At 29.9% G+C, this 23770-nt stretch overlaps 9 protein-coding genes across 20 annotated transcripts in view; 4 read left to right on the top strand and 5 right to left on the bottom strand.

Moving 5' to 3' along the window:
• Nucleotides 1-81: 81 nt before the first annotated feature.
• On the bottom strand, nt 82-3102 carry LOC100742485 (aspartate--tRNA ligase, cytoplasmic). Of its 2 annotated transcripts, none has more exons than XM_012392386.3 (12): nt 3087-3102; nt 2502-2539; nt 2340-2424; nt 2060-2243; nt 1886-1988; nt 1499-1820; nt 1248-1419; nt 1023-1170; nt 758-947; nt 609-689; nt 424-535; nt 82-358 (listed from the first exon to the last, which is right to left on the bottom strand). In XM_012392386.3, exons 2-12 carry the CDS (start codon nt 2537-2539, stop codon nt 195-197), a joined length of 1599 nt encoding a protein of 532 aa, XP_012247809.1. In that variant the 5' UTR covers nt 3087-3102; the 3' UTR covers nt 82-194. The 2 variants fall into 2 exon arrangements, with proteins under 2 accessions (XP_012247809.1, XP_003493969.1); XM_003493921.4 differs by lacking the exon at nt 3087-3102 and adding an exon at nt 2689-2772.
• Nucleotides 2768-3922, top strand: LOC105681607. The gene has a single exon (XM_024371535.2). The coding sequence runs from the start codon at nt 2999-3001 to the stop codon at nt 3458-3460; it is 462 nt and encodes a 153-aa protein (XP_024227303.1). The 5' UTR covers nt 2768-2998; the 3' UTR covers nt 3461-3922.
• Nucleotides 3923-4093: 171 nt separating this feature from the next.
• On the bottom strand, nt 4094-6035 carry LOC100742845 (prohibitin-2). Its single transcript, XM_003493924.4, has 6 exons — nt 5725-6035; nt 5273-5535; nt 4876-5193; nt 4717-4794; nt 4546-4642; nt 4094-4331 (listed from the first exon to the last, which is right to left on the bottom strand). Exons 1-6 carry the CDS (start codon nt 5831-5833, stop codon nt 4135-4137), a joined length of 1062 nt encoding a protein of 353 aa, XP_003493972.1. The 5' UTR covers nt 5834-6035; the 3' UTR covers nt 4094-4134.
• A 247-nt stretch (nt 6036-6282) lies between these two features.
• LOC100743450 (succinate dehydrogenase cytochrome b560 subunit, mitochondrial) lies at nt 6283-7825 on the top strand. The gene is made up of 5 exons (XM_003493929.4): nt 6283-6533; nt 6613-6669; nt 6757-6956; nt 7035-7177; nt 7261-7825. Exons 1-5 carry the CDS (start codon nt 6508-6510, stop codon nt 7363-7365), a joined length of 531 nt encoding a protein of 176 aa, XP_003493977.1. The 5' UTR covers nt 6283-6507; the 3' UTR covers nt 7366-7825.
• Nucleotides 7294-9182, bottom strand: LOC100743082 (replication factor C subunit 3). The gene is made up of 5 exons (XM_003493926.4): nt 8947-9182; nt 8661-8798; nt 8436-8601; nt 8039-8357; nt 7294-7955 (listed from the first exon to the last, which is right to left on the bottom strand). The coding sequence occupies exons 1-5, from the start codon at nt 9031-9033 to the stop codon at nt 7598-7600; spliced, it is 1068 nt and encodes a 355-aa protein (XP_003493974.1). The 5' UTR covers nt 9034-9182; the 3' UTR covers nt 7294-7597.
• A 278-nt stretch (nt 9183-9460) lies between these two features.
• LOC100742607 (ras association domain-containing protein 8) lies at nt 9461-13906 on the bottom strand. Of its 4 annotated transcripts, none has more exons than XM_012392380.3 (10): nt 13784-13906; nt 13335-13461; nt 13097-13207; nt 12721-13017; nt 12280-12639; nt 11945-12106; nt 11737-11853; nt 11005-11144; nt 10631-10938; nt 9461-10565 (listed from the first exon to the last, which is right to left on the bottom strand). In XM_012392380.3, the coding sequence occupies exons 2-10, from the start codon at nt 13404-13406 to the stop codon at nt 10465-10467; spliced, it is 1668 nt and encodes a 555-aa protein (XP_012247803.1). In that variant the 5' UTR covers nt 13407-13461; nt 13784-13906; the 3' UTR covers nt 9461-10464. The 4 variants fall into 4 exon arrangements, with proteins under 4 accessions (XP_012247803.1, XP_012247804.1, XP_003493970.1 ...); XM_012392381.3 differs by having other exon boundaries at nt 13640-13829; XM_003493922.4 differs by lacking the exon at nt 13784-13906 and adding an exon at nt 13550-13759.
• LOC100743201 (probable dimethyladenosine transferase) lies at nt 13902-15405 on the top strand. The gene is made up of 5 exons (XM_003493927.4): nt 13902-14153; nt 14224-14590; nt 14699-15044; nt 15127-15233; nt 15304-15405. Exons 1-5 carry the CDS (start codon nt 14096-14098, stop codon nt 15344-15346), a joined length of 921 nt encoding a protein of 306 aa, XP_003493975.1. The 5' UTR covers nt 13902-14095; the 3' UTR covers nt 15347-15405.
• A 96-nt stretch (nt 15406-15501) lies between these two features.
• On the bottom strand, nt 15502-19974 carry LOC100742727 (E3 ubiquitin-protein ligase Topors). Of its 3 annotated transcripts, none has more exons than XM_012392366.3 (7): nt 19815-19974; nt 18757-19186; nt 18439-18672; nt 18090-18361; nt 17844-18017; nt 17552-17765; nt 15502-17474 (listed from the first exon to the last, which is right to left on the bottom strand). In XM_012392366.3, exons 2-7 carry the CDS (start codon nt 19143-19145, stop codon nt 16433-16435), a joined length of 2325 nt encoding a protein of 774 aa, XP_012247789.1. In that variant the 5' UTR covers nt 19146-19186; nt 19815-19974; the 3' UTR covers nt 15502-16432. The 3 variants fall into 3 exon arrangements, with proteins under 3 accessions (XP_012247789.1, XP_012247790.1, XP_033179861.1); XM_012392367.3 differs by having other exon boundaries at nt 17844-18002; nt 19815-19973; XM_033323970.1 differs by lacking the exon at nt 19815-19974 and adding an exon at nt 19560-19709.
• A 734-nt stretch (nt 19975-20708) lies between these two features.
• LOC100742236 (SET and MYND domain-containing protein 4) overlaps nt 20709-23770 on the top strand; it is a 4698-nt gene continuing 1636 nt past the window's right edge. The window contains exons 1-5 of one of the 6 annotated variants that reach the window (XM_024371523.2): nt 20709-20735; nt 21389-21512; nt 21623-22817; nt 22892-23172; nt 23316-23474. In XM_024371523.2, coding sequence (XP_024227291.1) covers nt 21752-22817; nt 22892-23172; nt 23316-23474 — 1506 coding nt within the window. In that variant the 5' untranslated portion in view covers nt 20709-20735; nt 21389-21512; nt 21623-21751. Of the gene's footprint in view, nt 20736-21202; nt 21518-21537; nt 22818-22891; nt 23173-23315; nt 23475-23770 lie in introns of those variants that run through there. The other 5 variants (XM_012392369.3, XM_033323972.1, XM_024371522.2 and 2 more) reach the window with 5 other exon arrangements.

Here is a 23770-nt window from a genome sequence, read left to right as displayed (position 1 = left end):
CTTTTTTTTATTATTATTACAATTTACATATACGATATATTATAAATCACTATAGACATTATACCTAACTAAAAACGTACGCAAAATGTCTGTTTATTGTTTTTTTTCAATGATATAGTAATTACAAATGATACAAATGTATTCATTATACATTAATATATATGTACTACACGAATTATTTTAAAGTTGAAATTTTATGGCGTAATACGTTTAGGATCACGAGGGAACATCGAGACTTTTCTAATGTTGTCTAAGCCAAGATATAACATAACAACACGCTCCAATCCAATACCACCACCAGCATGAGGAGGGCAACCATATTTAAATGCATCAATATATGATCTGATCTTTTCTATGTCTACAATTAAAAAAAAATATGTTACATTATTACTGCAAACGTATAAAAATATAAAATATTCCTACCAATTTCATGATGCTTTGCACGTTCTGTAAGAAGTTCAGGATCATGAATACGTTGCGCACCAGACATAATTTCTTCACCGCGCATAAACATGTCATAAGAATTTGATGCTTTCTATAATAAATGTAACATATTTAATGTATTATTGTAACGCATTATTCTAAAAATGGGTATTCTAAGAGCTTACCGGATTATTTGGATCTGGCATGGTATAAAACGGTCTTACTGCCAATGGATAATTATCCAAGATGTAAAAATCCGTATCGTACTAGAAGTAAGACAATATTGAGAAAAGTAGATTCATATCTACAAATACTATTTTAAAGAAAAACCCACTTTTGCTTTAACAAGTTTGCCTAACAATTTTTCATCCGGCGTAGATAAATCATCTTCTTCGCCCAAAGTTACACCAGCTTCCGATAATAATTCAATAGCATCCTTAAATTCTAATTTCAAAGGCGGATCTAAAAATTTAAATGGTTCGACATTATACTGCTGACGTACAGCCTCGATTTCGGCAGCGTAACTGAAATTAAATATAAGATTAGTATTTTACAATTACAGAAAAAGTATTTTACATCTTTCAGTCAACTTTACTAACTTGTCACGGAGACCTTTAAACATCTCTACAAATAACTGTCCAATAGTATCAACTACTTCATGATAATGGTATTTAAATGCCATTTCTAAATCGAGACCGACGAATTCTGTCAAATGTCTATGAGTATTTGAATCTTCAGCTCTAAAAACTAAGAAATTCCCATACATAATAACATATTTCCAAAAAACGAAATGAAAGAATTAAATTTTTTAAATTAAACATTACCTGCTCCTGTTGTGAAAACTTTATCAAAGTCAGCAGCTATTGCCATTTGTTTGTAAAGTTGTGGAGACTGTGCTAAATAAGCATTTCCTTTAAAATATGATACTGTGAATACATTTGCACCACCTTCACTTGCAGCAGATATAATTTTTGGTGTATGAATTTCAACAAATCCCTATAAACAAAAATGTGTGAATAAAATTCTATATGCTGTTTATGATTTTGTAAAATTTATTACTTTTCTGACAACCTACTTTATTTGTAAGTATATCTCTGAATAATTTACAGACACCTGCTTCTATTCTATATATAGCCTGATTAGCAGGAGTCCTTAGATCCAAGACTCTATTATCTAATCTAGTATCTTGATTCACTTTTATGTTCAAAGCATTATCATCAGCTTCCCCTACAGGTCTTGAAGCATCTTCAATTTGTAAAGGCAATTGTGGTTTTGCAACACTTATTACAAAAACTTTTTCAATGTGAACTTCAACATCTTTTTGAGTACATGACTCAATTTTGGAAGGAACACATTTTACAACTGCTTCTACATCCACAATAGATTCTTTGGTAATGCTACAAAATAATTTTGTAAAATAAAAAGTAACATTAATTTTTATTAACTCATTTACACCACTTACTTGGATATAAATTTAATCATTTGTTTGCTGACTTTTTCATTGACTGCAACTAAACCTTGTATTGTATAAGATTGCTGTCTTAGAACGATAAAACACTGTTTACCTATAAGGGAGAAATATTTAATTTGATTATATAAATATTAAATGTTCTTGCTTTATTTTTAAATGATATACCTTTAGCACGACTAGTATGTAAACGTCCCCTTAACCATATAGTCTGATTTTCTAAATTGGGATTCAAATTTTTAACATCAGTAAATTTCCTTTCTGTGTGTTTTTCTTTACTCTGTATTAATCCTATTTCTCCATATTTCCCAACTGATATATCCTCTTCCTGAACTGCATCTTGTTGTGCTTGCTATATATATAAATCAAAAATGCTTTGTTGAAAGCCTATACATCAAACTTTAGAAAATAATTTTTTTTTATTAAAATACGTAATGATTTAACTTACAATCTGAGCTTTACGTTCAGCTTTCTTTGCTGCTTTTTCTGCTTCTCTTTGCTGTTTCTTAAGAGCCTTCTTAGAAAGCTCATCGCTTAAGAAAGAAAAATAGAGAAACTCAAAAACATAATTTTGAAATAACTGTCTTTTAAAAATAATAATTTATCTTACCTCTCTGTAGTTAGATTAGCACGTTTATCTTCTTTCATCTACAAATGTAATGCAATACTATATTAGTTTAACAAAATATATGGTTAAGTATATTATATAAAGAAAAAATAGAATAGATACAGAAAGAGTAAAAATAAACGTTTGCTTAAAATTACAACCTGAAATTTATTAAATTGAAAATACGCACCTTTATTTTATTCAAACTTGAAAATAGCACGTAATTAATGACAAATTGGCAATACTTTTCTTATCACATACGAGTAGAGGTTATCTACATTGACTACATTAAATACATATATATGCAAGCTAATAGAAATCAAAGATAAAGCATTAAAAAGAGCGGCAAGAATCATAAACTAGTAATGGAGTGTATAAAGGAAAGAGAGAGAAACTGAGGAAATGGCCAAGAAGGGAAAAGAGCAAGAAAGAGAAAAAAGGGACTAGAAGAGGTGAGAAATGGAGGGACGCAGATAGAAGCAAGAGAAGAGCAAGAAAGGATGACAGCAGACCAAATTTTAGAAGGAAGAAGAAAGAGAGAAGCAGAAGAGAAGCAGAAAAGGATAAGGGAATCCAAATATAACATACATTACAGAAATATCGCCAAAGAAGAATTACCAAAGTACTTAGAAGGGAGGATGAAGTGGAATGACAGAAGAATATTAGCAAGATTCAGATCTGGAAACGAGACCAAAGCAAGGGAATACTGGAAAGAAGAGGGAGAAAAAAGATGCAGATTATGTAGAAGGAAAGAAGAAGACCTGAGACATGTAATAGAAGAATGTGGAATAACGAGAAGACTAAAGAACATAGGAAAAACACTAAATGATACTGGAGAAGGTTTAACAGAAATAAAAGCAATAACAGAGAGGAGAAGGGCAATACAAGACGGGAAGGAACGACAGGAAGGAAGCACAGCAAGGAGGCAAAAGCCCAAAGTTGCAACAGTTTTTAGTCATTAGTTGTTAATTTTTAGTTTTTAATTTTAGCTTTTAGAGATAGAATAATTAAGGGAGTGCAATATAATAGAGTAGATAAGAGGGGAGATAGACATATAAGAAGCGAAACAGGTATAAGAGATGTAAAATCGAAAGTTCGTCCAAAACCGAAAGGCACGGACTAAGCAATAATACAATAATAAAATAAATACATATATACTTATTAGAAAATTTGCCGGAAGTGCACCTCCCAAATGCGTTCCGAAATTTACCATTTTTTAAAGATAAGTTTTAAGTAACAGGGATACAAAAATATTATATAATTCCGAAACGTTGTTCATTCAACATTTACGTTTTTAAATAAATTAATTAATTTATTTAAATTAATTAGAATATTATATCATAAAATTTTTATTATAAATGTCCAGACGAAGATCATGATTGTCGAGTGCCAAATGATTTGTATTTCTAAGAATAAAAGAAGGATAAGGGGACAAACTGTAAATTAACTTTATTTTCTTATGTCGATAATTTGTAAAGACGTATTGTTAAAAGATTATTAAAATATAAATTCCTTAATGTAAAACAAAAAGATCTTTATCTAGTCTATGACATTAACAAGATTTAGTGAGGAATATGTTAGAGAAGATGAGCTCGCATCGCAATCTCTTTTTAAATATAGAATTAAAAGTTCGAATTCAAGAAACAATCATTTTTGCTCCACCATCTGCAGAATCCAATAAAATAGATACTTGTTCTTCTGGAGATATTGGTACAGAATCTCTAATTAATGGCCTTTCATTGGTTTTCACTGTTGCTTGTTGCTCAGATTTTAAAGTTTTCGCAGCACTTTGCATAGCATCATTCCAGTTTCCCAAGCCCAGTCTTTTATTACCTGAAAAAACAGGAGCTCGAGATTTGCGAGCGAGCATCACCTTACCACAGGATATTAAAACAAATAACAAGAAATAGGTGCAGTGGCATTTTTATATCTACAATCATCTAATGAATCTTTTTAATAATTTCTTTTGTTATCTACATATATAACGTTGAAAATCATATTACATATGATAGGTATGAAAAAATATTTTGCCGTCTTTATTTCTTACTTTTCAGTTTGTCTGATGAATCATCAAATGATGGATCTTGAATATTTAGCATCAAGCCATTACCACTAAGATACAAACGATTGGGAGAATTAGCAATCTAAAACAAAAATTACGTTTATCATATAATTTTTCGATAATTCATTACAAAAAACAGAATTTTTCTATAATTACCGTGCGAGAAATGTTTTGTGCTGCACGGATTTTTCGTAATTTTAAATAACCTGGGTTTTGACTAAGAGCCAAGCCAAGGTACACTGGAGTTAAGGATATTTCCATTCAGAAAGAATATATGCAACATTATAATTATTTATATTGTTTTTTAAAGGATATCATTTTGGCAGCTTCTGCTTCACCCTCTGCTTGAACAATTTTTTGTTGTTTCTCCTGTTTTGCTTTTTCTACAAAGAACGCAGCTCTTTGCGCCTCCTGTTGAGCAACTTGCTTAGATTCTACAGCAGCTGTATATTCTTTACCAAAACTTAATTCAGTTATTGACACATCATCTAAGACAATATTAAAATCTTTAGCACGTTCAGTTAATTCTTTTCTTACTAAATTTGAAACCTGTTGTCTCTGCGTAATTAGCTGAGATGCATTAAACTTTGCTACAACTGATTTTAATACTTCATTACAAATACTTGGCAAAACCTAAAACACAAATGATTATATTTCAATAACAATTTTATTGAAATTTTAATATGAAAATATTTTGATATTTTACACCAACCTTTTCATCATAATCAAGACCTAAATGACGATACATTGCTGGTAACATAGTTGCATCAGGACGAGACAGCACACGAAGAGAAATATTGACCATTTGTAAATCTTTGGAGCCTGTAGGGGAAGATAATTTCCTAGGTCTACTTCTAATGTCGTAAATAATTGGCCAATGAAACCATGGAATACGAAAATGAAGACCTTCGGTTAATATATCTTGTTGAATTCCTCCCAAACGAGAGAATATAATTGCTCTATGACCAGCTTCCACTGAAATAAGACAATCATATAACTACAAATGTTTAAAAGCAAATGTTTTTTGCTTTGAATTTTATTTTTTTCATTAGTTTTTTTATTAAATTATATATATATACATATCGATAATAATTTGTATATATTACTTATAATATATAAATATTCATTTTTTCTTCTTTCTTTAGTAAATTATGTAAACCAAACCTGTATACATAGATTTCCAAAAGCCATAACCCGTCATGCCGACCGCTGCAAGGCATGAAGCGGCAATTCCTATACCATTAGGAGCTTTAGGCAATTTAAATTCGTTCATTTTATTGTATAATATTATTTACTGCAATTATGTCTATATTTTCTCACGATGACCTAAAAATTAATAATTTCTAACAAATATATTGTACTTCGAGATCAAAAATGCAATAACGATCTTTGAGAACTGCTAGGCACGAGCCGGGATTCACAGTAAAGGGCGATATCACAGAAAGCTTACATACTTGCAAACCATAAGGTGGCTATACTATATGCATATGATTTGTCCCCTATGAAGCCTTATTTTCATGTGACGATGACAAAGAATATTTTCGTTTATTGCAATAGATAAAACATTAAATTTTGTAGTCTTCTCTACTGTCTCATCAATAAAATAATTTACTTAGTAATAAGTAAAAAATAATATCGGTATGAAAGACATATATAATCTATAATTGCTGACTAGACTAACACTAGTCAGCAATAGTTATAATCGCAGCAATCAAATTTTGTTTACGTTTACTATCTCGTCTTGTTAGACAGACTATAGAAATCATATGTCCCAATATGAGATAATTCTTTTAACTTTTATCTAATCGAATTACTTATATTACGCAATTTTGTCTAAGCCAAATAGTCAGAATAAATACTATAAAAAGACACATAATTTATATCTCTGTTCTATACTTCAACATCTATGTATGTACGTTTAGAATTTAGAATTACGAATATAGTCACATGAACATGGCGCTGTGTTATATGAGGTAGTGAATTGTCGCTGAACTTTTTTAACAAATTTTGCTGTATTTAATAAGACTAATGTCAAAAATTGTTTTTGTTTAGATTGCTTTGCCGGCGAAGCATCAATTCTTGTACTTTCCGGAATGTATATACCTCCAGGTAACTTATTATATAATGTGTAACCTTCGCTCTATTTAAATGTCATTTATGCTTTTTATAAATGAAATTATGAAAGTAATTTTCTAGCTCACGAAATGTTGCCATATCTAAACCACTGTTCACGGGAAGTACAATTTGCGAAACTCATGATGAGAAAAACATGCGCCTTAAGAGACCCATGTCACCACATTTGTCCATTTACCAAATTCAATTAACAGCTTTTCTTTCAATTACACATCGTACAACAGGCATGATATTATCAAGTTATGCCATGCTGCTTGGTATAGGTAAAATTATTATTTATCTCTGCAGAATAAAGCTAGAAATAAAAATCTGTAAACAAATAATTTTTGTTGTAATTGCAGGAACATTACTTATCCCAGGTGGTATTCCTTGCCTCATAGAAATCATTACAAATTTAGGTTTGTCTGCACCTGTTCTTTTCACGGGAAAAACTTTGCTTGCTTTACCTGCTACGTATCATGTATTTAATGGATTTCGTCACTTGGTAGTTAAAGTTTCTTAAAAACTATTGAATTTATATATGTTTTTAATTAATATTTTTTGTTACTAATAAAATCTTGTTTATAGGCTTGGGATTTAGGAATGTTTCTTTCAATTAAGGAAGTGTATTGTACTGGTTATGCGGTAATTGCATTATCAACAATTTCTGCTATTGCTCTTGCTGCAATGTAAATTTAAATAATTATATTGTTACATTGTGATGTAATTTCTATCGAAAATTAATTGTACTGTTAGATTAATGTGTTCCATCTTGTACTTTCGAAATTATATCTAATTTATGACAAAAACCAAAAGTAGACATTATTAGTAATTAATTTATAATAGTAAATACAAAATAATTTACGAATGTATGAACTGATTTAAAAATTATATTTTAATATATGCAAATATGTGAATAAATATATCACACAAAACCTTCGAGAGATGAATCGATAAATTTTTTGTAAATTGCCATAAATCGTGCGACAAATGCTTCTAAATGGAAAATTGGTTTTGATCCTCTGTGCATTCTATGTTCATATTCTGCTGCAACTGTTGCAATTTCAATTTTTAGCTGAAGATCACAATTTTTTATACATTCTTGTAAAAGACCCTTAAATATTAAATCACATGGTATAGCATGTGTTAATAATTCATAGAGCCTGTTTCTTATTGTAAGAAGCTTCTTTGGATTCTGTTCACTGACCATCATATTTGCTGTATTACGAATATACACTTGCCAATCTGGTTCTGTAATACTTTGGTCTGCAGTAAATGGATATCTAAAAATAAAAAGTGAATAAAGTGATATACTGTTATAGTTAAATGTATCAAAACAAATTTATTGATGGATGAATATACTTACTGCTCAACTTTACAAGCTTCAAGCATTAATATCGCTCGTCGGAGATTTCTGCCACTACATTCAGCCAATCTTGTAGCCAGTTCATCTGGTAAAGTTAAACCTTCGCGTTTACAAATTGAATGCAAAATATCTTTTATATCTGATATTGATGGTGCTGGAACTCTAATCCCTAAACATCGTGATCTGATAGCTGGCAGAACACGAGATGTTGAATTTGCACAAAGTATTAGCCTACATGTAGTGACATATTTCTCCATTGTTCTTCGAAGAGCATGTTGTGCCTCTTTTGTAAGTTGATCCACATTAGTCAGTAATACCACTAATAAAAAATTATGGTTATTAAAGAATGCACAAAATTAAATAATGATCAATTGTTAAATAAAACTTGAAAATTTACCTTTAAATTCTTTTTGTCCACTGGGATCTATTTGATGAGTTTGAGCTGTTGTTTTTACCAAGTCCATCACTACTATCCTATCATGTATACCAACATCGCTTGGGTTTACTTCAATGTGATAGTTGCTACTTATTGTTGTTATCTCTAGCTTCTTCTTGGAAGGTGTCTGAAATCATAAAGTTATCATTTTCAGAATCAAACTAAATATATAAAAATATACCTTACTTCAAATGTCATAGTTTCCATTCTTAATCTGTCAACACCACTTCCATATAATTCTCTTATGATACACATTATACGGGTCTTTTTTCCTGCCCCTGATGGTCCATAAACTAATAAATGTGGAAAATCTCCTTTTTGTATCTAAAATTATAGTATAAGTCATTTGAATTCATTTATATTTAATGATATTACAAATAAAATAAATAACGTCATATAACTTCCAGTATAACCTATTTTCTAACTTACTATTTACTGAACATACTTTAATTATATTTTAAGGCAATATTACCATGTTTTTTAAATATTCTGCTTGTTCTTTATGATAATCCAATTTTCCAAGTACTGTTGGGCGATATTTATCTACCCAGAGACTCATATTTGCTTGAAGAATGTAGAAAACAAGTGTTGTTATTTGAATTCCACTTAATTGAAGACGTAATAAATGATTATTAAATATTATATTAAAAGTATAAACACATTTCGAACATTTACTTGATTAATTATCAGTAATTTTTTTCTTTTACTTATGTATATGTGTATAATTCTAAACAAAGGATTAAATGATCCCGGTACATATTGCTTCTATGACGCTATGAAGTAACGAATTAAAAAGCGCGCGAAACTGTGAGCTATTGTTTTACTCTTCTTACAACCCTATAATTAGGGTATATACATTAGATGTATTTTTGTAAAATTAGATCAATAGATCTAAATGGATTAATAAACAATTCCATTTCAACTTTTAATTAAATTTTATCTTTTATTTGTATATTTTATTATACAATATATGTTTATTTCTAATAAAAAATTAACACACTTTGGTAGACACATTGTAAAAAACAGATAAGTATTATCGACAATGAAATAATTACATACTCCAAGAGTATGTAGATTTTGTAAAAGTGAAATTACATACGAAGTAAACTTAATCATAGTATCATATTTAAAAGATCATTACTAATAATGGCAGTGTGAAGATGCTATGATATGCACTAATAATATAATTTATATGCACATATAAATCAACGAAGACTGTTATCATGTAAAATGAAGTGAATTTTTCATTTAAAACTAGAATCACATACAATCAAACACAATCAGATTTTTTATATAGAGTTAAGTTTGGTTGATAAAATAGAATGAACTCAATTTTGAAATGAGATTTGAATAGTAGATTCTTAAATGTTTAGAAATAAAGTTGAAGTAAATTAGCTTACTTCAACAGAAGATAGGGTAGAATATTTCAGATTTCATTATCACATGCTTTCAAGGATATGTACAAGATACACAACATATGTGTACTACATTAATATTTTAAGTGCAAATTAAATTAATATTGTATAGTGCACCAATATGTAAATGCTATTAATTCACAGAATCATTTTGATTATAGAAAATATATAATCTTATCTCAAGTAATAATTCCATGAAATTTGCAACAATTTATAAGTACATTTACTTAAATTATATCATGCAAGCAGGTCGCATGATTTATAATTGTGACACTTTGGATAAATGTATTGTCCAATATTTTTTCTTTTGTCTTGGATATATACAAATAATGTTTAAGACTATTAATATGACTTATACTTATTACTTAAGCTTGTTCAAAATTATATGGCCAGTAGATAAAAATAATTAGTGTATACATAAACAGTACGAAAGTAAAATATCTTGTTCACTTACATTGATTTTACTAGAGGTGCAAACTGCACATGTAACCCTACATGAAATATTTAATTGTTTACTGTATTAAAAATAAAAAATATTACGTTCGATATCTTAAAGTATATCGAATAATATATGTTTATACCCAAACACCATGTGGATTTTTACTCGTAGGTACCGCAGTCTCCAATTGTCTTGGTGAACCTATCATTTTACGCGTACTACCAGGTTTATGGGTACCTATATGTAGAAATCGATAAATTAATTAACATTTTCAGTTATATTTTAATTTAAGTCACAAATACCTTCAAATAATGATTTGACTTGTTCATCTTGACAAGCAACAGCAAGACTTTGTAAATTAGCTTCTTTCATATCCGCTACTAATCGTTCTACTTGTAATTTTTTCTCAACAATTGCTGACTCTAAACTTACTACTTCCAATTTTAATGTTTCCGCACATTGGGAAGCTAGTTCAGCAGAACGTTTAGCTTGTTCTACTTCATTTTGAAGATGTTCGACTTCAGTAATGATTTTACGTTCCATTATTTGTCTTTCATCTGTTTCACGACTTATATTATGTTGTTCTATAGCAAGTTCTTCCATAACTAATCTGCAATGCAAAAGAACACAATTAACTTTGTGCTATATCAAAAAAGTTAAGCTTATAATCTTTTACCTAATTTTATTTTTGCACTGAAGTAATTCTGTTTCACAATTCGCAAGTTTTGATCTCAGTAAAGTAATTTCTGATTTTAATGTCTTTTCTTGTTGTCTAACTATTTCACTTTCTTCTTCGACATGTGCTAGTTCTTTTAACTATAAAAACAAACACTATTACAAGAAGAGTTACCAAAATACTTAGAAGGGAGGATGAAATGAAAGGACAAAAAAATATTAGCAAGATTCAGATGTGGAAACGAGACCAAAGCAAGGGAATACTGGAAAGAAGAGGGAGAAGAAAGATGCAGATTATGTAGAAGGAAAGAAGAAGACCTGAGATATGTAATAGAAGAATGCGAAATAACGGAAGGACCAAAGGACACGGAAAAAATACTAAATGAGACTGGAGAAGGACTAACAGAACTAAAAGCAATAATAGAGAAGAGAAGGGCAATACAAGACGGGGAGCAATGACAATAAGGAAGTACAGCAAGGAGGCAAAAGCTCAAAAGTTGCCATAGTTCTAGACACAGAATAATTAAGGGAGTGCAATATAATAGAGTGGATAAAAGTGGAGGTAGATATATAAGAAGCGGAATAGGTAAAAGAGATGTAAAACCGAAAGCTCATCCAAAGCCGAAAGGAACGGACTAAGCAATAATAAAATAAAATAAAAATAAAATAATAAAAACAAACACTATTACAATCATGATAATTATACAAAGTATTGTCATATTATATGAAATACCTGTTCTTCAATAAGACGTCCTGTAGTTTCCATGCGATTTACTTCCTGAGAAATGAAATCCATCTGATGCATTTGTTCTCTATTTTTAGTTTCCCAATACAATATTTCAGCATCAAACTGAAGATAAATTATGAAATATATGTTTACAAATTTTGTCACGATTGAATTATTAAAAATATAACTAAATATATAATTACGTAATTCGTACTTTAGTAAGATCCGCTTGCTGTGCATTAATAGTATCACGTTGTTTATTGACTAGTCTAATAAGTTCAACATAGCGTTGAGTGTAAGCAACTGTAACCATATTTTGAGTTTGACCAGATAATTGGTTTACAGATTGAGCTTGTCCTTTTGTTTCTTGAAATTCCTAAGCATACAAGAAAGATTAACAGCATTAATTGCAGTAACTATATTATTGTTATCATGATATTATGTCTATACCAACATATTGATCTAGCTATCTATATCTATGTATACCAATGTATTGAACTAGCTATCTATATTTGTGTATATATTTAAAAAATATCTTGTCTGTAGAACCTGAATAAGATTTCTCTTTAGTTTGACAGAATTACTGGAAGATGGTTGATCTTCTTTATGAACATGAGGACTTCCAATATTTGTACTAGATTGAAACTGTGATCTTCCAGGACTATTTAAATTAGGTGGTGGAGGATCTCTGTATGGGGGTAAAGTTCTTAAAGGTGGTGAAGCTGGACCTGGAGGATCCCTATATGGGGGAACTTCACGCACTTTCTTTTGTGATAAATGTGTGTTACTTTCACTGCTACTAGCACGGGTAGGAGATTGAGCTGGTTTTTGCATATTTTTTCTTATATTCAATTCCTTATTTTTTAAATGCAACGTAGGTTGAACTATGGCAACATTTTCCATCGGAATCTAAAATATAAATGTAAAATATGAAAAGATATTATACACAATTAGTTATGAGAATGCACAAATAACTTAAATATTATTTACTTCTGTATTATTTTCCATAACATGTCCATGTAATCCTCCAAACGTTAATGATTTTCTGATGTCACGATTTCTATCAAGACATCCTTGTAAGTCATCAAATTCGGAATTTGGGGTTGTGGTATTTTTAGCATCATCTTGTGCACTATTATGTTCTGAGGCAGAACTCATCACACCATTTGATCGTGTACCATGGTTTAAACGAGTTCCTAATGAACTAGAAGCCTTATTATTTTCTGGGGTAGAACGTCTTAATATCAACTGGACTTCTGAAGAATATTCTCCCCATTTCATCAGAATCTTATTAAAAAGAATTATATTATTATACAAACCCATATAAGTTATAAATTAATTATTTAAAAATTGAATGCATTAATACCTTTAAAGGATTCTCATATGGAGCTAAAAGACGCTCGTTAGTTCTCCACCTTTCTATTAAAGTAAATCTACCTGTTTGGCCCGTTGCATGGGCAAGAGCATATACTACATCCTAAAAGTTACATTTTATTATACAGACTATGCTTCTATTAAATTATTAAAGTATAGAATTCAGTGTTTAAAATTATAAATATTGCATCATCCAACACAATTGTGATATTTAAATAAACATTGCTAACCTGACATGTAGTGGTTTCTGTAACACCACATACAATACGCTGTATTCCTTCTACCCATACTTTTAGCTCCATAACGTCACCAATTTAGAATCCCAAGATTAAGCCTTTGCATTGCAAAATTTTATTCCTGCAAAAGGATAGACCACCCGTCAAACTTAAATTTACGTCGTATCATTAGAGTGAATATTTCACGCAATAAGAAAGTCAATGATTACATGCGTTCAGTGATAATTATTATCAAGCTTCATTAAATAAACATGCTTGATAAAACTTAAATAATATTGCAATAATTCGTTGCTTATAACCTTAACTATATAATTATCAAAATGACAGATTTACGTCCATGTTAATGCAGAAGATAGGTAAACGCTTTTCTCTACGTTCATTAGCAGTTTGGCCACTTTGTTAGAAAATTAGGCTTTTTTAATCAATAATTAATCGATATGCACCTTTAACAGACAAATGCATTTCTTTTACATATCCTCAAATTATACAACTCATAATATTTGATACTAAATAATCAAAGAAATTTGATAAGAAACATTCAGTAGTACACGTAATTCTAATTTTACTACATCACACAAGAGGGAGTTGAAAACCTCCGTATAGGGAAATGAGTTATTCCTTTCATATCACAATCTATTTTAATTAAGAATGTGGTTTTCCTCGTTCAGTGTTTATTGTTGACATGTGGTGAATTTTATATGATTAATTTTTTTATAATAACTTGCATATAGTTTGAAATATATAGTATAAATAAAATGCCGAAAGTACGCACGCAAAAAACAACTCGTACCCATAAAGAAGTCGCAAAACAGGGTATAATATATCTATAATATGTATTTTTCTTGTGAAGTGATTAATTTTTAATGATACATTAATTTTCCAGGAATTTTATTCAATACGAATATTGGACAACATATTCTAAAAAATCCGCTTGTTATTCAAAGTATGGTTGAAAAAGCGGCAGTTAGACCAACAGATGTTGTATTAGAAATAGGTCCAGGTACTGGTAATATGACAGTAAAATTACTGGACAAAGCTAAAAAAGTAATAGCATGTGAATTGGATGTTCGAATGGTAGCTGAGTTACAGAAACGTGTGCAAGGTACAATTTATCAGTCAAAATTACAAATTATGATAGGCGATGTCTTGAAAACAGACTTACCATTTTTTGATTTATGTGTTGCCAATATACCATATCAAATATCATCACCTTTAGTATTCAAATTACTTTTACATAGGCCACTGTTCAGGTATGTTCAGTTTGTTTAATAATTTATTTATTGATATTTGAAAAATTATAAATTTTTAACATACAGGGAATACAAGCAGAAATGGACTTAGCACATTATTTTCTGCAGATGTGCCGTACTTATGTTTCAAAGAGAGTTTGCTGAACGTTTAGTAGCTAAACCAGGAGATAAATTATATTGTCGTTTAAGTATAAATACTCAGTTGTTAGCACGAGTGGACTTGCTTATGAAAGTAGGAAAAAACAATTTTAGACCACCACCAAAAGTAGAGTCAAATGTAGTTAGAATAGAACCACGTAATCCACCACCTCCAATTAATTACCAAGAATGGGATGGTTTAACACGAATTGCATTTGTCAGAAAAAATAAAACTCTCTCAGCAGCATTTAAGCAAACTACAGTCTTAACAATGTTGGAGAAAAATTACAAGCTTCATTGTAGTTTGAATAACAAGGTAATCAAAGATAAGTATTACAATAAGTATTACAAGAATATTAGTTTAAATGTTACAAAACTTCTTGTTTTATGATATGTAGGAAATTCCAGAGGGATTTAATATCAAGGAAATGATAAATGATATTTTACAAATAGCAGATGCAGAAAATAAACGTGCAAGAACTATGGATATAGATGATTTTATCAGGTATACAAATGTTATATGAATTATTTTAATAATCATAACTGTAAGATTAATTTTATGTTAAAATTTTTAGCCTTCTACATGCGTTTAACGCGCAAGGAGTGCATTTTACATAAATCAAAATTTGATTAATGTAAAGAAAATGTGTTATGTTTTGAGAAAATGTAAGGAAAATACAGTTTTTTGAATAATTTAAAAGTATTATTTTCATTCTCTCACATTTTATATCTTAGAACGTTACTTTAAAAAAAAAAAAGAGGAAACAATATTATCTGTTATAAACTAATTACTTTATGATTCATACATGACATATATAATTTTACATATAGCACTTCTAAATCTACGTACTTTACAAAAAATTATATCTGTGTAAAGTTTTAATTAAATTATTAGCTTATAACATACAAATATATTTACAAACATTCTTTGGGAATTAAAGTCATAGGGAAATATAATAAGGACTGTTGTACCTTTATGAAAGTAACAGTGATATATATATATACACACACATATATACATATATATATATATATATACATATATATATATATATATATGTTCGTACGTATTTATGCAGAATATTTTCTTTTCCATATATTGCCCAAAATTTAACATAAATTTTAACACATTAAGTTTGGTCGCATCTTTTATGTAAACAATTTATACAATAGAAAAAATCATAAATAAAGCCTGTAATTTTACGTCAGTACTTTATACACAATTTCCATATATTTTACAACACATGTGGAAGCCATTTTCATTAAAAATATAGAGAAATAAAATAATATTTCATATAATGCAGTATGTTTTCATTTAAAAATGTTAAACGTCTCTGCACCCTTATAACCATATTGATGATGATGAACAAATGATTATATTCAAAATTAACGTGAATTCATCATGTTTTATCGTTGTTGTATTTTACGTGATAGTTTAAAAAAACATGATAGTTTAAAAAAATTCATTAGTAACTTTCAATTAAATAGGTAATCGTTAAATGGTCTTAATTAAATTCAGTGATATCTTTCTGAATCCAAGCCAATTAACAATCAAATGCATCGTTATTTTCATCGATTTTGATTTGGTGTTACCCTGAGATCTTTTGTAACCCCTTGCAAATTTTGTAGGAGTTGCACACGTTTATTTCTTTTTCTAATTAAATCATTTTTCGAATCGGAATGTTTCAATATTGTATTTCAATTTCAAGCTGGATGTCGTCGAGTTAGTCGTGATCGATTTGATGAACTATGTGTTCTACTGCTAGATCGTTTCCTCTTTTTACTTTTATGCCTATCTTTATGCTTCGATTTCTTTTTACGTGCATAAGATTTACTTGAATAATTACTGCATTGACTGTGCGACCTAAAATCTCCATCGGAATCTGAATTACTTAGAATTACTTCTCTTGTCTTGGACTTAAATTCACGATCTTTTCTTAACACGTCTCTGGCTGTCCAAGAGCTGTCATTATCACTCATATCTCGTTGAGATTCCCGTCTTCTAGAACTATCTCTTTTTTCTTTCTGGGATGCATAAGAAGATACACTGCTACTTCTAGACTCAGATTGTCGATCACTCTTGTATCTTGACTCTTTTCGGTGAGCTTCTTTTGTATCTGATACTTGTCTGGTTTTACCTCTTGTTCTAATTATCTTCTCACTTCTATTCGTATCAAAATCACTTGAACTAGTGGCATATTTCCTTTTAGATTTTCGCAGTGTACGAGATTTCACATTCTTCACAGCTTCGTCTGAATCAGTACTATTACTACTGAATGATTCATCATCCGAATATCGAGTTTCTTTCTTAATTAAATCTTTACGAACCCGTACAGTGCCTTTCGTAGAATATTGTAAAGTTCTCGATTTTTTTTCATCCAAAGGTTTTGATTCCATTTCGTGAGAACTGCTGTCACTACTACTACTACTTAATCTTCTTTTCGATGTCCGTTGAGTATTCCTCTTCGATGCCTTTTTTCTAGCGTCACTTTCACCTGAACTGGATAAATTCCTACTCGTTCGATTACGAACTCTTGCTTCTATGGATCGCTTGCGCCTTTTACTAGTTGTACTTCTTTTCGTATGTTTTCTAGTACGACTTTGATATTTTCTGCTTCTTCGGAAATTGTAATCGCTGTCTGAATCAGAATTACTTTCGTTAGATGATGATGCCAATGCTCGGTTCTTAATACTGTGAGATGTACTAGGTTGGACAATATCTTCATATGAAGCAGGTGCTGGAACTCTAATAATGATATTAAAATAACATAGCTATGATTTCGATTGATGTCAAGTGTTCTAAAATAAAATATTTTCACTTACTGAGCGTTATCATTTGATATGTGAGAAATGTTTATTTCTTCAGGATCGGATGAAAGTAATTCTATGATTTCTGGAGTTCTTTCATGACGAGGTTTCACATAACCAATCACTTCGCAATCATTATCTGATGTGGAGGAATCAGAGGAAATAGTCAATACATCTGGTACATTGTATGGGATTTCCAATTGGAACGTTTGTGCTACAGTACTTGGACCTAATTAAAAAAATACTTTACATTTTAATTTCATGTAAAATAACAATGTGAAACAAAAAGAAGACAAATGAGTTTTACCAGGCATATTAATTGTATGCGGTCCTACACTAGGCATATCTGTGTTCATTCTAAGATCGATTGCTTCATCTAGAACTCGGACATCTGAATCATCAGAACTAGTGCTAGTACTGCTAGATGCAGGTGACAAAATATGTGATACATATTCATTTGACAATCCTATAATGAATATTATTAATTTTAGAAAGAAAGGGTGTAAGGTATCACGTATGATATACAAATAAGTAATGAAACTATATCACATACCTTGAGGTAAATAAGTTACAGATTGATCATAGCCAACTAAATCGAAATTAGTTCGCGCATAATTAAGTAATTCATGTACAAAGTGATCTGTATATGTGCTGAAATGAGGGCGTACTAACTCTCGAAATTCTGGGCTTCTGATATCATAGTGACTAAGAGCATCCAATATGATACTTAATACATATGCAACAAGTGAAGAATTGTTATTAAGTAATACTTGCAATTCTCTATTTAACCATGGTATAAGTCGGTTTAATTCTCTCGGTTCTCTCCTTAGACAGAATAAGAAAACGTTATATTGATTTTTCATGCAAATAATGTATAAATAGTACCAAGTACTAATACTTACCGATAAAAATCGGCACTACATTCGCGAAAGCGGCCAAATACATCTGGTAATGCAGTAGCCCAAATTCCGAGCCTATAAATGGTGCGACGATAATCGGCTGGATTTACACGTCTACGTAAGCGCTCTCCTATTGGAACTTGCGGTGCTATGCTTGGTAATTGTTCTCTTCTTGCAACCTGTTCTGGATTAAGCACTATTTCATGTGGGCGCCTGTGATGTCCTGTCATAGTTGTTCTACAATGATTTAATTTATTCGTTTATGACATTGTTATATATTTAATATTAAACATTAATCTTAGATTAAGATTTATATGATACCTATAATGAAAACGATGAGTGCCAACATCCATAGCATGACCCAATTCAAAATTAAGGTCAAAAGTGGCAAATTCTCTAGGTACATGATACTGGTCATAATCTTCTTCTGACCTAACATTGTGTATGATGGATTTGAATGTCTGCTTACATAATGGACATTCTGTCTTTATTTTAGACCACTGAAGTAAACAAGTAAAACAAAATTGATGAAGGCAACTGTCAGTGAATGAGGTATTCACTAATTTGCCCAAACAAATGCTACAATTTGGTGGAGGTGACACTGCACCATCACTCCGATCACTGCTATCTGGATTCTGTACAGGTGCTTCTGATTTAATAGGTTCTTCTGCACCTGCGGTCGAATCTTTTACTTCTAATGGGCCTTCCATTATAGATTAATATATTTGTCCATTTATTAAAAGGAACTACCCTGAAATATATTAAATCATATATAAATTCAAGAAAGTTAACATTAATATACTTGTATAAAAAATAATTCCATCTATAATATATTATATATGAATTAAGTATATATACTATAAAGTGAAATTAGTAAATTTAACTTAAAGTTAAATAATGTCATTAGTAATATTAATAATTATCCACTAATTTATGAAGACTATACAAGATATTTTACATATATCTAATTGTTATTATTATTACAGTTTATAAATATTCACAGACTACGATAGGTTGTTTAAAATGTTACATAAATAATTTCAGTTTACGATAAAAATGAATAATTAACAAAAATACAAGACTGTATATAAACTCTATTACGTCGACGTAAATGTCATACGTACGTGTAAAAATATCAAGATACAAATTTTTTCGTCTTAAAATTCATTGAAAAAAGAAAAGCTTGTATTAACCTTCAAGAACGTATTTCTATTAAAACAAGAAAGAAAGTGAAGAAAAAGACGTCATACGGAAAAGAAAGAGGCGTCATAAAGCTGTTTTATAATCGGTATGTTTCCATTTTATTCAACTTGTTATTGATTATCGATGTCACTATTTTTTTTCATAAATCATACAGTTCTAGAAGTGTGAGTTTTTACCTTCGAGAAACGAGAAGGAAATTTTAATGTCGGCGTTTAGACGAAAAATAATTAATATCTCAACAAAACTATCTTTTCTTGGGAACAACACTTTTACAGCAACCCATGATTGCAGAACGGAAACTGGTGTAGCATAATGCTATGAATGAGATATTAACCGAAGGTAAGAATTATTATCATCAGTGATACCCTCTTAAAAAAAATTCCTAGCAGGATGAAGATAGATAAATACACGGTCTGGTTGAAATAATATTTATTTGTTCAAACTTTATCTTCAATATTTTAAGTTATTAGTATTAACTACTTATATTGTTTATTATGTCATTAATAATAATATATTATTATTATTATTATTAATTTTTTTTAGTCCGTGCCTTTCGGCTTTGGACGACTTTCAGATTACATCTCTTACATTGTCTTTACTTATTATAATAATATAAAAATAAGTAATAATACATATAACTATAAATTTTTGTTAATTTGCTTCAACTGTATCGACTAACTTAATAGTAGTGAAAATTAAGTAATCCCAGTAGTACCAACATTTTAATATCTCGAAATAATTTATTGCACAAAGACAAAAAAACTTGAATACTTGATGCTTTTTATTTAATTCGATCGTGATTACGTAGAATTACCTAACATGGTACAAATAGTACTTTTATCAATTTCTTTTATTTATTATGTTTATTTGTCATTTCTAAATATTTGAAAAATCGAATAATATAAATACTTTTTATACGTTGTTTTGATGTACTCTTATTTTTCTTATACATTCGTAATATTATATTTTAAACAAATGGTTTATGAACATAATTTGTCAGAATCAACCGATAACTATAACCAGTTTATTTTCTAAAATATTATGTTGTAAAATGATGGAGATAAAATAGAAATAATTCTTCAATTAAAGAAAACCTTGTACGTACCATGATCATAAGATAAAGCTGCTATGTTAGGAAATTATGTTTCATATCATTAGCCAAAAAGAAGAATGGGAAACATACATATATAGTTCGCAAATAATGCTTTATCATGTCATTACTGAATCATTTCAACTGTCTTGCTAAGATATGTATTACTTAAAGAACCGTAGTTATTTCACTATTGATAATATATAGATTGCAGATTTTTACGCAAATTCATTTTTTTGAAAATATAATTAAAAAGGTAGAGCCTCGGTAGAAAATTTTACCTACCAAATATTATAGAAAGCATTATACTTTGAATACTTTATATATATTTTCATGCGTATTCTGTGTAATTTTGTACTTTCAAATTAGTATATTAAGCATAGTCTAAAAATATAATACTCAATAGATTATAGGGACAAAATGATGGATATATTTTTACGAATATTTTGTTAAAATTAATGGATCCTTTTGGTACTAACTGTAATATCTCCGTAATTATCCCTGAACCTGCAATAGTGCTGCGTTATTTGACCGAAGTTTTGCCTTCAGTTCATTGACTGTTGCTATTCCCATTAGTTTTTGGAAGTAATTTCATTCAGTAAAACCGAATATGTCTGTTTTAATAAAATATCAATTCCATATTTTGTACTAGGTTCTAAGGTATTACATTTGCACTTAATGAGGAACACTTAAGATTTCCTGAAACTCTATTTTTCTTAAGAACTGGTCAGATATGGTCCTGAGCCGCAGTCAGTTAACGTAAAATTACGGTGACTCTGATTTCGTGAGGTAAAAATAGCTTATTATTACGTAGTCGAGCAGTAGCGATGTTCATTAATATTGCCGTAAAATATCCTGTATACAATATTGTATCTAAATATTTTTATGTAGCAGGTACATTAATTTGTGACAATAACGGGTATTTGCGTCTTGCCGTTCAATACTAGCCATAGTTATTTTTTAATCTACATATGCATACATATGTATTTTTATGATAACGTTATTCAATAAAAAAGAAAGAGGATGGAGAAAGTATTACATACATTAAATACAAAATTAATTGCTGCAGATAAACATCAAGATCTGATTAATAAATACAAAACATTATGTACAGATGAAGAACGTATAGTATTTACTCTTAATGTTATGCTAGAATATAATATAATTCCACAAGCTTGTGGTGATATAAAAGATGCAAAGGAATCTGAGAAATTGAGAGAACAAGGTAATAAACTATTTGTTTCAACACCATTGAAAAATTATACATGTGTGGACGCATTAAAATTATATACAAAAAGCATAGCTTATGCTCCTTATCCATCTGAACAACTTGCTTTGGCATATGCCAACAGATCTGCTGTTCTAATGAAGTTACATAAATATGAGTTATGTATTCAAGACATAGATAGAGCACTAGCACTCACATATCCAGATAATTTACGTGCTAAGCTTTGTGTAAGGAAAGTTGAGTGTTTAAATGCTCTGAAACATCCTCGTATGGAAGATGCCATAAAAGAAGCACAATATTGGTTGGAAAAGATGTCTTCAGATGATATCAACCGAAAAAGATTAAGTGAAAAACTAAATAATACAAAACATAATTTAGCATCTCAAAAGTTGAAGAAACAGAATATCATAAAACAACCACCGCTTCCTAAGATAAAAACTCGTAATATTGAAGTTCCTTGTGCTTCTGATGCAGTAACTATAAAGTATAATGAAGAATATGGTAGACATATTGTAGCTACTCGTAAAATAAGACCTGGCGAAGTAATTGCAGTAGAAAAGCCATACTCATTAATATTAACACCTGATAATATACATACACATTGCTCAAATTGTTTGGAGGTGTCTTGGGCCAATATACCTTGTGAGCACTGTACATATGCTATGTATTGTTCAGAGGAATGTAAGGCTATGGAATGGAAAAAGTATCATGATGTTGAATGCAGAGTATTTCCCTCTATGTTAAAGATGAATTTTGTCAAATTAGATCTGTTTAGTTTAAGACTTGCAATTCAGGCTGTGAGAGAAGCTACAAATATACAAGAACTAAGGAAGGAGTTAAAAGAAGTTGATAGTTGTGTTGGTAAATAGCTATACACATTACCATGATGAAATTAATATGAGTGTTAATTTTGTATTTTCTTATATTCTTTTCAGCTTCTCGAACAAAAGGTTTTTCTAAAGATGGAACTTTTCCTAGTGATAAATATAGGAGTTTGTTAGGTCTTGTGACTAATACTGAAAAACGTTCAGTACAAGATCTCTTTAGAAGATCTTTAGATGCAAGCTTTATTTTATATTTTGTAGCAACATGTACTAATATCTTTGGAAATCCATTAAGCAAAGATTTATCTGTGTTAATAAAAAATGCTGATGTTACATTTGTTGGCAGTCTTATTTTGAGACATCAGCAAATGATTCCTAGTAATATTCATAGTGTATGTGATTTTCATATTGCTTTAGTGCAATTACTTTTTTTTGTCATAAATTATTAATATTGGGTTGGTCGGGAAGTTTGTGCCGATTTTCGGTAGATGACATTAGGACATAATAGATAATTAATGTAAATGACTATTTGTAGTTCTCTGAGGAATGTGGATTAGAGGCAGTTGAACGTGGTGCTGCAGCCATGCCATTCTCCAGCTTAATTAATCACAGTTGTAATCCAAATATCTTAAGGCATTCAAGATCTAAATATGTTATTATCTATGCTATATATCCTATTGAAGAAGGTGAACAGGTATATACAGGGTGGTTGGTAACTGGTAGTACAAGCGGAAAGGGGGTGATTCTACGCGAAAAAAGAAGTCGAAAATGTAGAATAAAAATTTTTCGTTTGAGGCTTTGTTTTCGAGAAAATCGACTTTGAATTTTCGCTCGGTACGCGTGCACTTTATCACGTCTCGTTATAATGGATCTCACTGTAGATCGTTGTCTCGATGAAAAAATTAAAAAAAAAAAATTTTTATTCTATATTTTCGACTTCTTTTTCCGCGTAGAATCACCCCCTTTTCGCTTGTACCACCAGTTGCCAAA

The sequence above is a fragment of the Bombus impatiens genome, unplaced genomic scaffold (genome assembly GCF_000188095.3).
Source record: "Bombus impatiens unplaced genomic scaffold, BIMP_2.2 scf_1417, whole genome shotgun sequence".
NCBI classification, from domain to species: Eukaryota; Metazoa; Arthropoda; class Insecta; order Hymenoptera; family Apidae; genus Bombus; species Bombus impatiens.
The sequence above is the reverse complement of the archived record's forward strand: the minus strand, read 5'-3'. Positions and strand labels throughout refer to the sequence as shown.

Coding starts and splice junctions, on each gene's coding strand:
- LOC100742485 (XM_012392386.3), bottom strand. CDS start 2,539: ATGAAAGAAGATAAACGTGCTAATCTAACTACAGAGAG. Junction 1,420..1,498: donor GAGATATACTTACAAATAAA/GTAGGTTGTCAG, acceptor TTTTGTTTATAG/GGATTTGTTGAAATTCATAC. Junction 948..1,022: donor TTTAAAGGTCTCCGTGACAA/GTTAGTAAAGTT, acceptor ATTTAATTTCAG/TTACGCTGCCGAAATCGAGG.
- LOC105681607 (XM_024371535.2), top strand. CDS start 2,999: ATGACAGCAGACCAAATTTTAGAAGGAAGAAGAAAGAGAGAAGCAGAA.
- LOC100742845 (XM_003493924.4), bottom strand. CDS start 5,833: ATGAACGAATTTAAATTGCCTAAAGCTCCTAATGGTATAGGAATTGCC. Junction 5,536..5,724: donor TTGGAAATCTATGTATACAG/GTTTGGTTTACA, acceptor GTCTTATTTCAG/TGGAAGCTGGTCATAGAGCA. Junction 4,795..4,875: donor AAGCAGAAGCTGCCAAAATG/ATATCCTTTAAA, acceptor ACTCCAGTGTAC/CTTGGCTTGGCTCTTAGTCA.
- LOC100743450 (XM_003493929.4), top strand. CDS start 6,508: ATGAACATGGCGCTGTGTTATATGAG. Junction 6,670..6,756: donor CGGAATGTATATACCTCCAG/GTAACTTATTAT, acceptor GTAATTTTCTAG/CTCACGAAATGTTGCCATAT. Junction 6,957..7,034: donor TGCCATGCTGCTTGGTATAG/GTAAAATTATTA, acceptor TTGTAATTGCAG/GAACATTACTTATCCCAGGT.
- LOC100743082 (XM_003493926.4), bottom strand. CDS start 9,033: ATGAGTCTCTGGGTAGATAAATATCGCCCAACAGTACTTGGAAAATTG. Junction 8,602..8,660: donor TGGAAACTATGACATTTGAA/GTAAGGTATATT, acceptor TTATGATTTCAG/ACACCTTCCAAGAAGAAGCT. Junction 7,956..8,038: donor GAAGCTTGTAAAGTTGAGCA/GTAAGTATATTC, acceptor TTTTATTTTTAG/ATATCCATTTACTGCAGACC.
- LOC100742607 (XM_012392380.3), bottom strand. CDS start 13,406: ATGGAGCTAAAAGTATGGGTAGAAGGAATACAGCGTATTGTATGTGGT. Junction 13,208..13,334: donor CAGAAACCACTACATGTCAG/GTTAGCAATGTT, acceptor TGTAACTTTTAG/GATGTAGTATATGCTCTTGC. Junction 11,854..11,944: donor AGCAAGCGGATCTTACTAAA/GTACGAATTACG, acceptor ATTTATCTTCAG/TTTGATGCTGAAATATTGTA.
- LOC100743201 (XM_003493927.4), top strand. CDS start 14,096: ATGCCGAAAGTACGCACGCAAAAAACAACTCGTACCCATAAAGAAGTC. Junction 14,154..14,223: donor TAAAGAAGTCGCAAAACAGG/GTATAATATATC, acceptor TTAATTTTCCAG/GAATTTTATTCAATACGAAT. Junction 14,591..14,698: donor TTACATAGGCCACTGTTCAG/GTATGTTCAGTT, acceptor TATTTTCTGCAG/ATGTGCCGTACTTATGTTTC.
- LOC100742727 (XM_012392366.3), bottom strand. CDS start 19,145: ATGGAAGGCCCATTAGAAGTAAAAGATTCGACCGCAGGTGCAGAAGAA. Junction 18,673..18,756: donor ACTCATCGTTTTCATTATAG/GTATCATATAAA, acceptor AAATCATTGTAG/AACAACTATGACAGGACATC. Junction 18,018..18,089: donor TGTAACTTATTTACCTCAAG/GTATGTGATATA, acceptor TTCTAAAATTAA/TAATATTCATTATAGGATTG.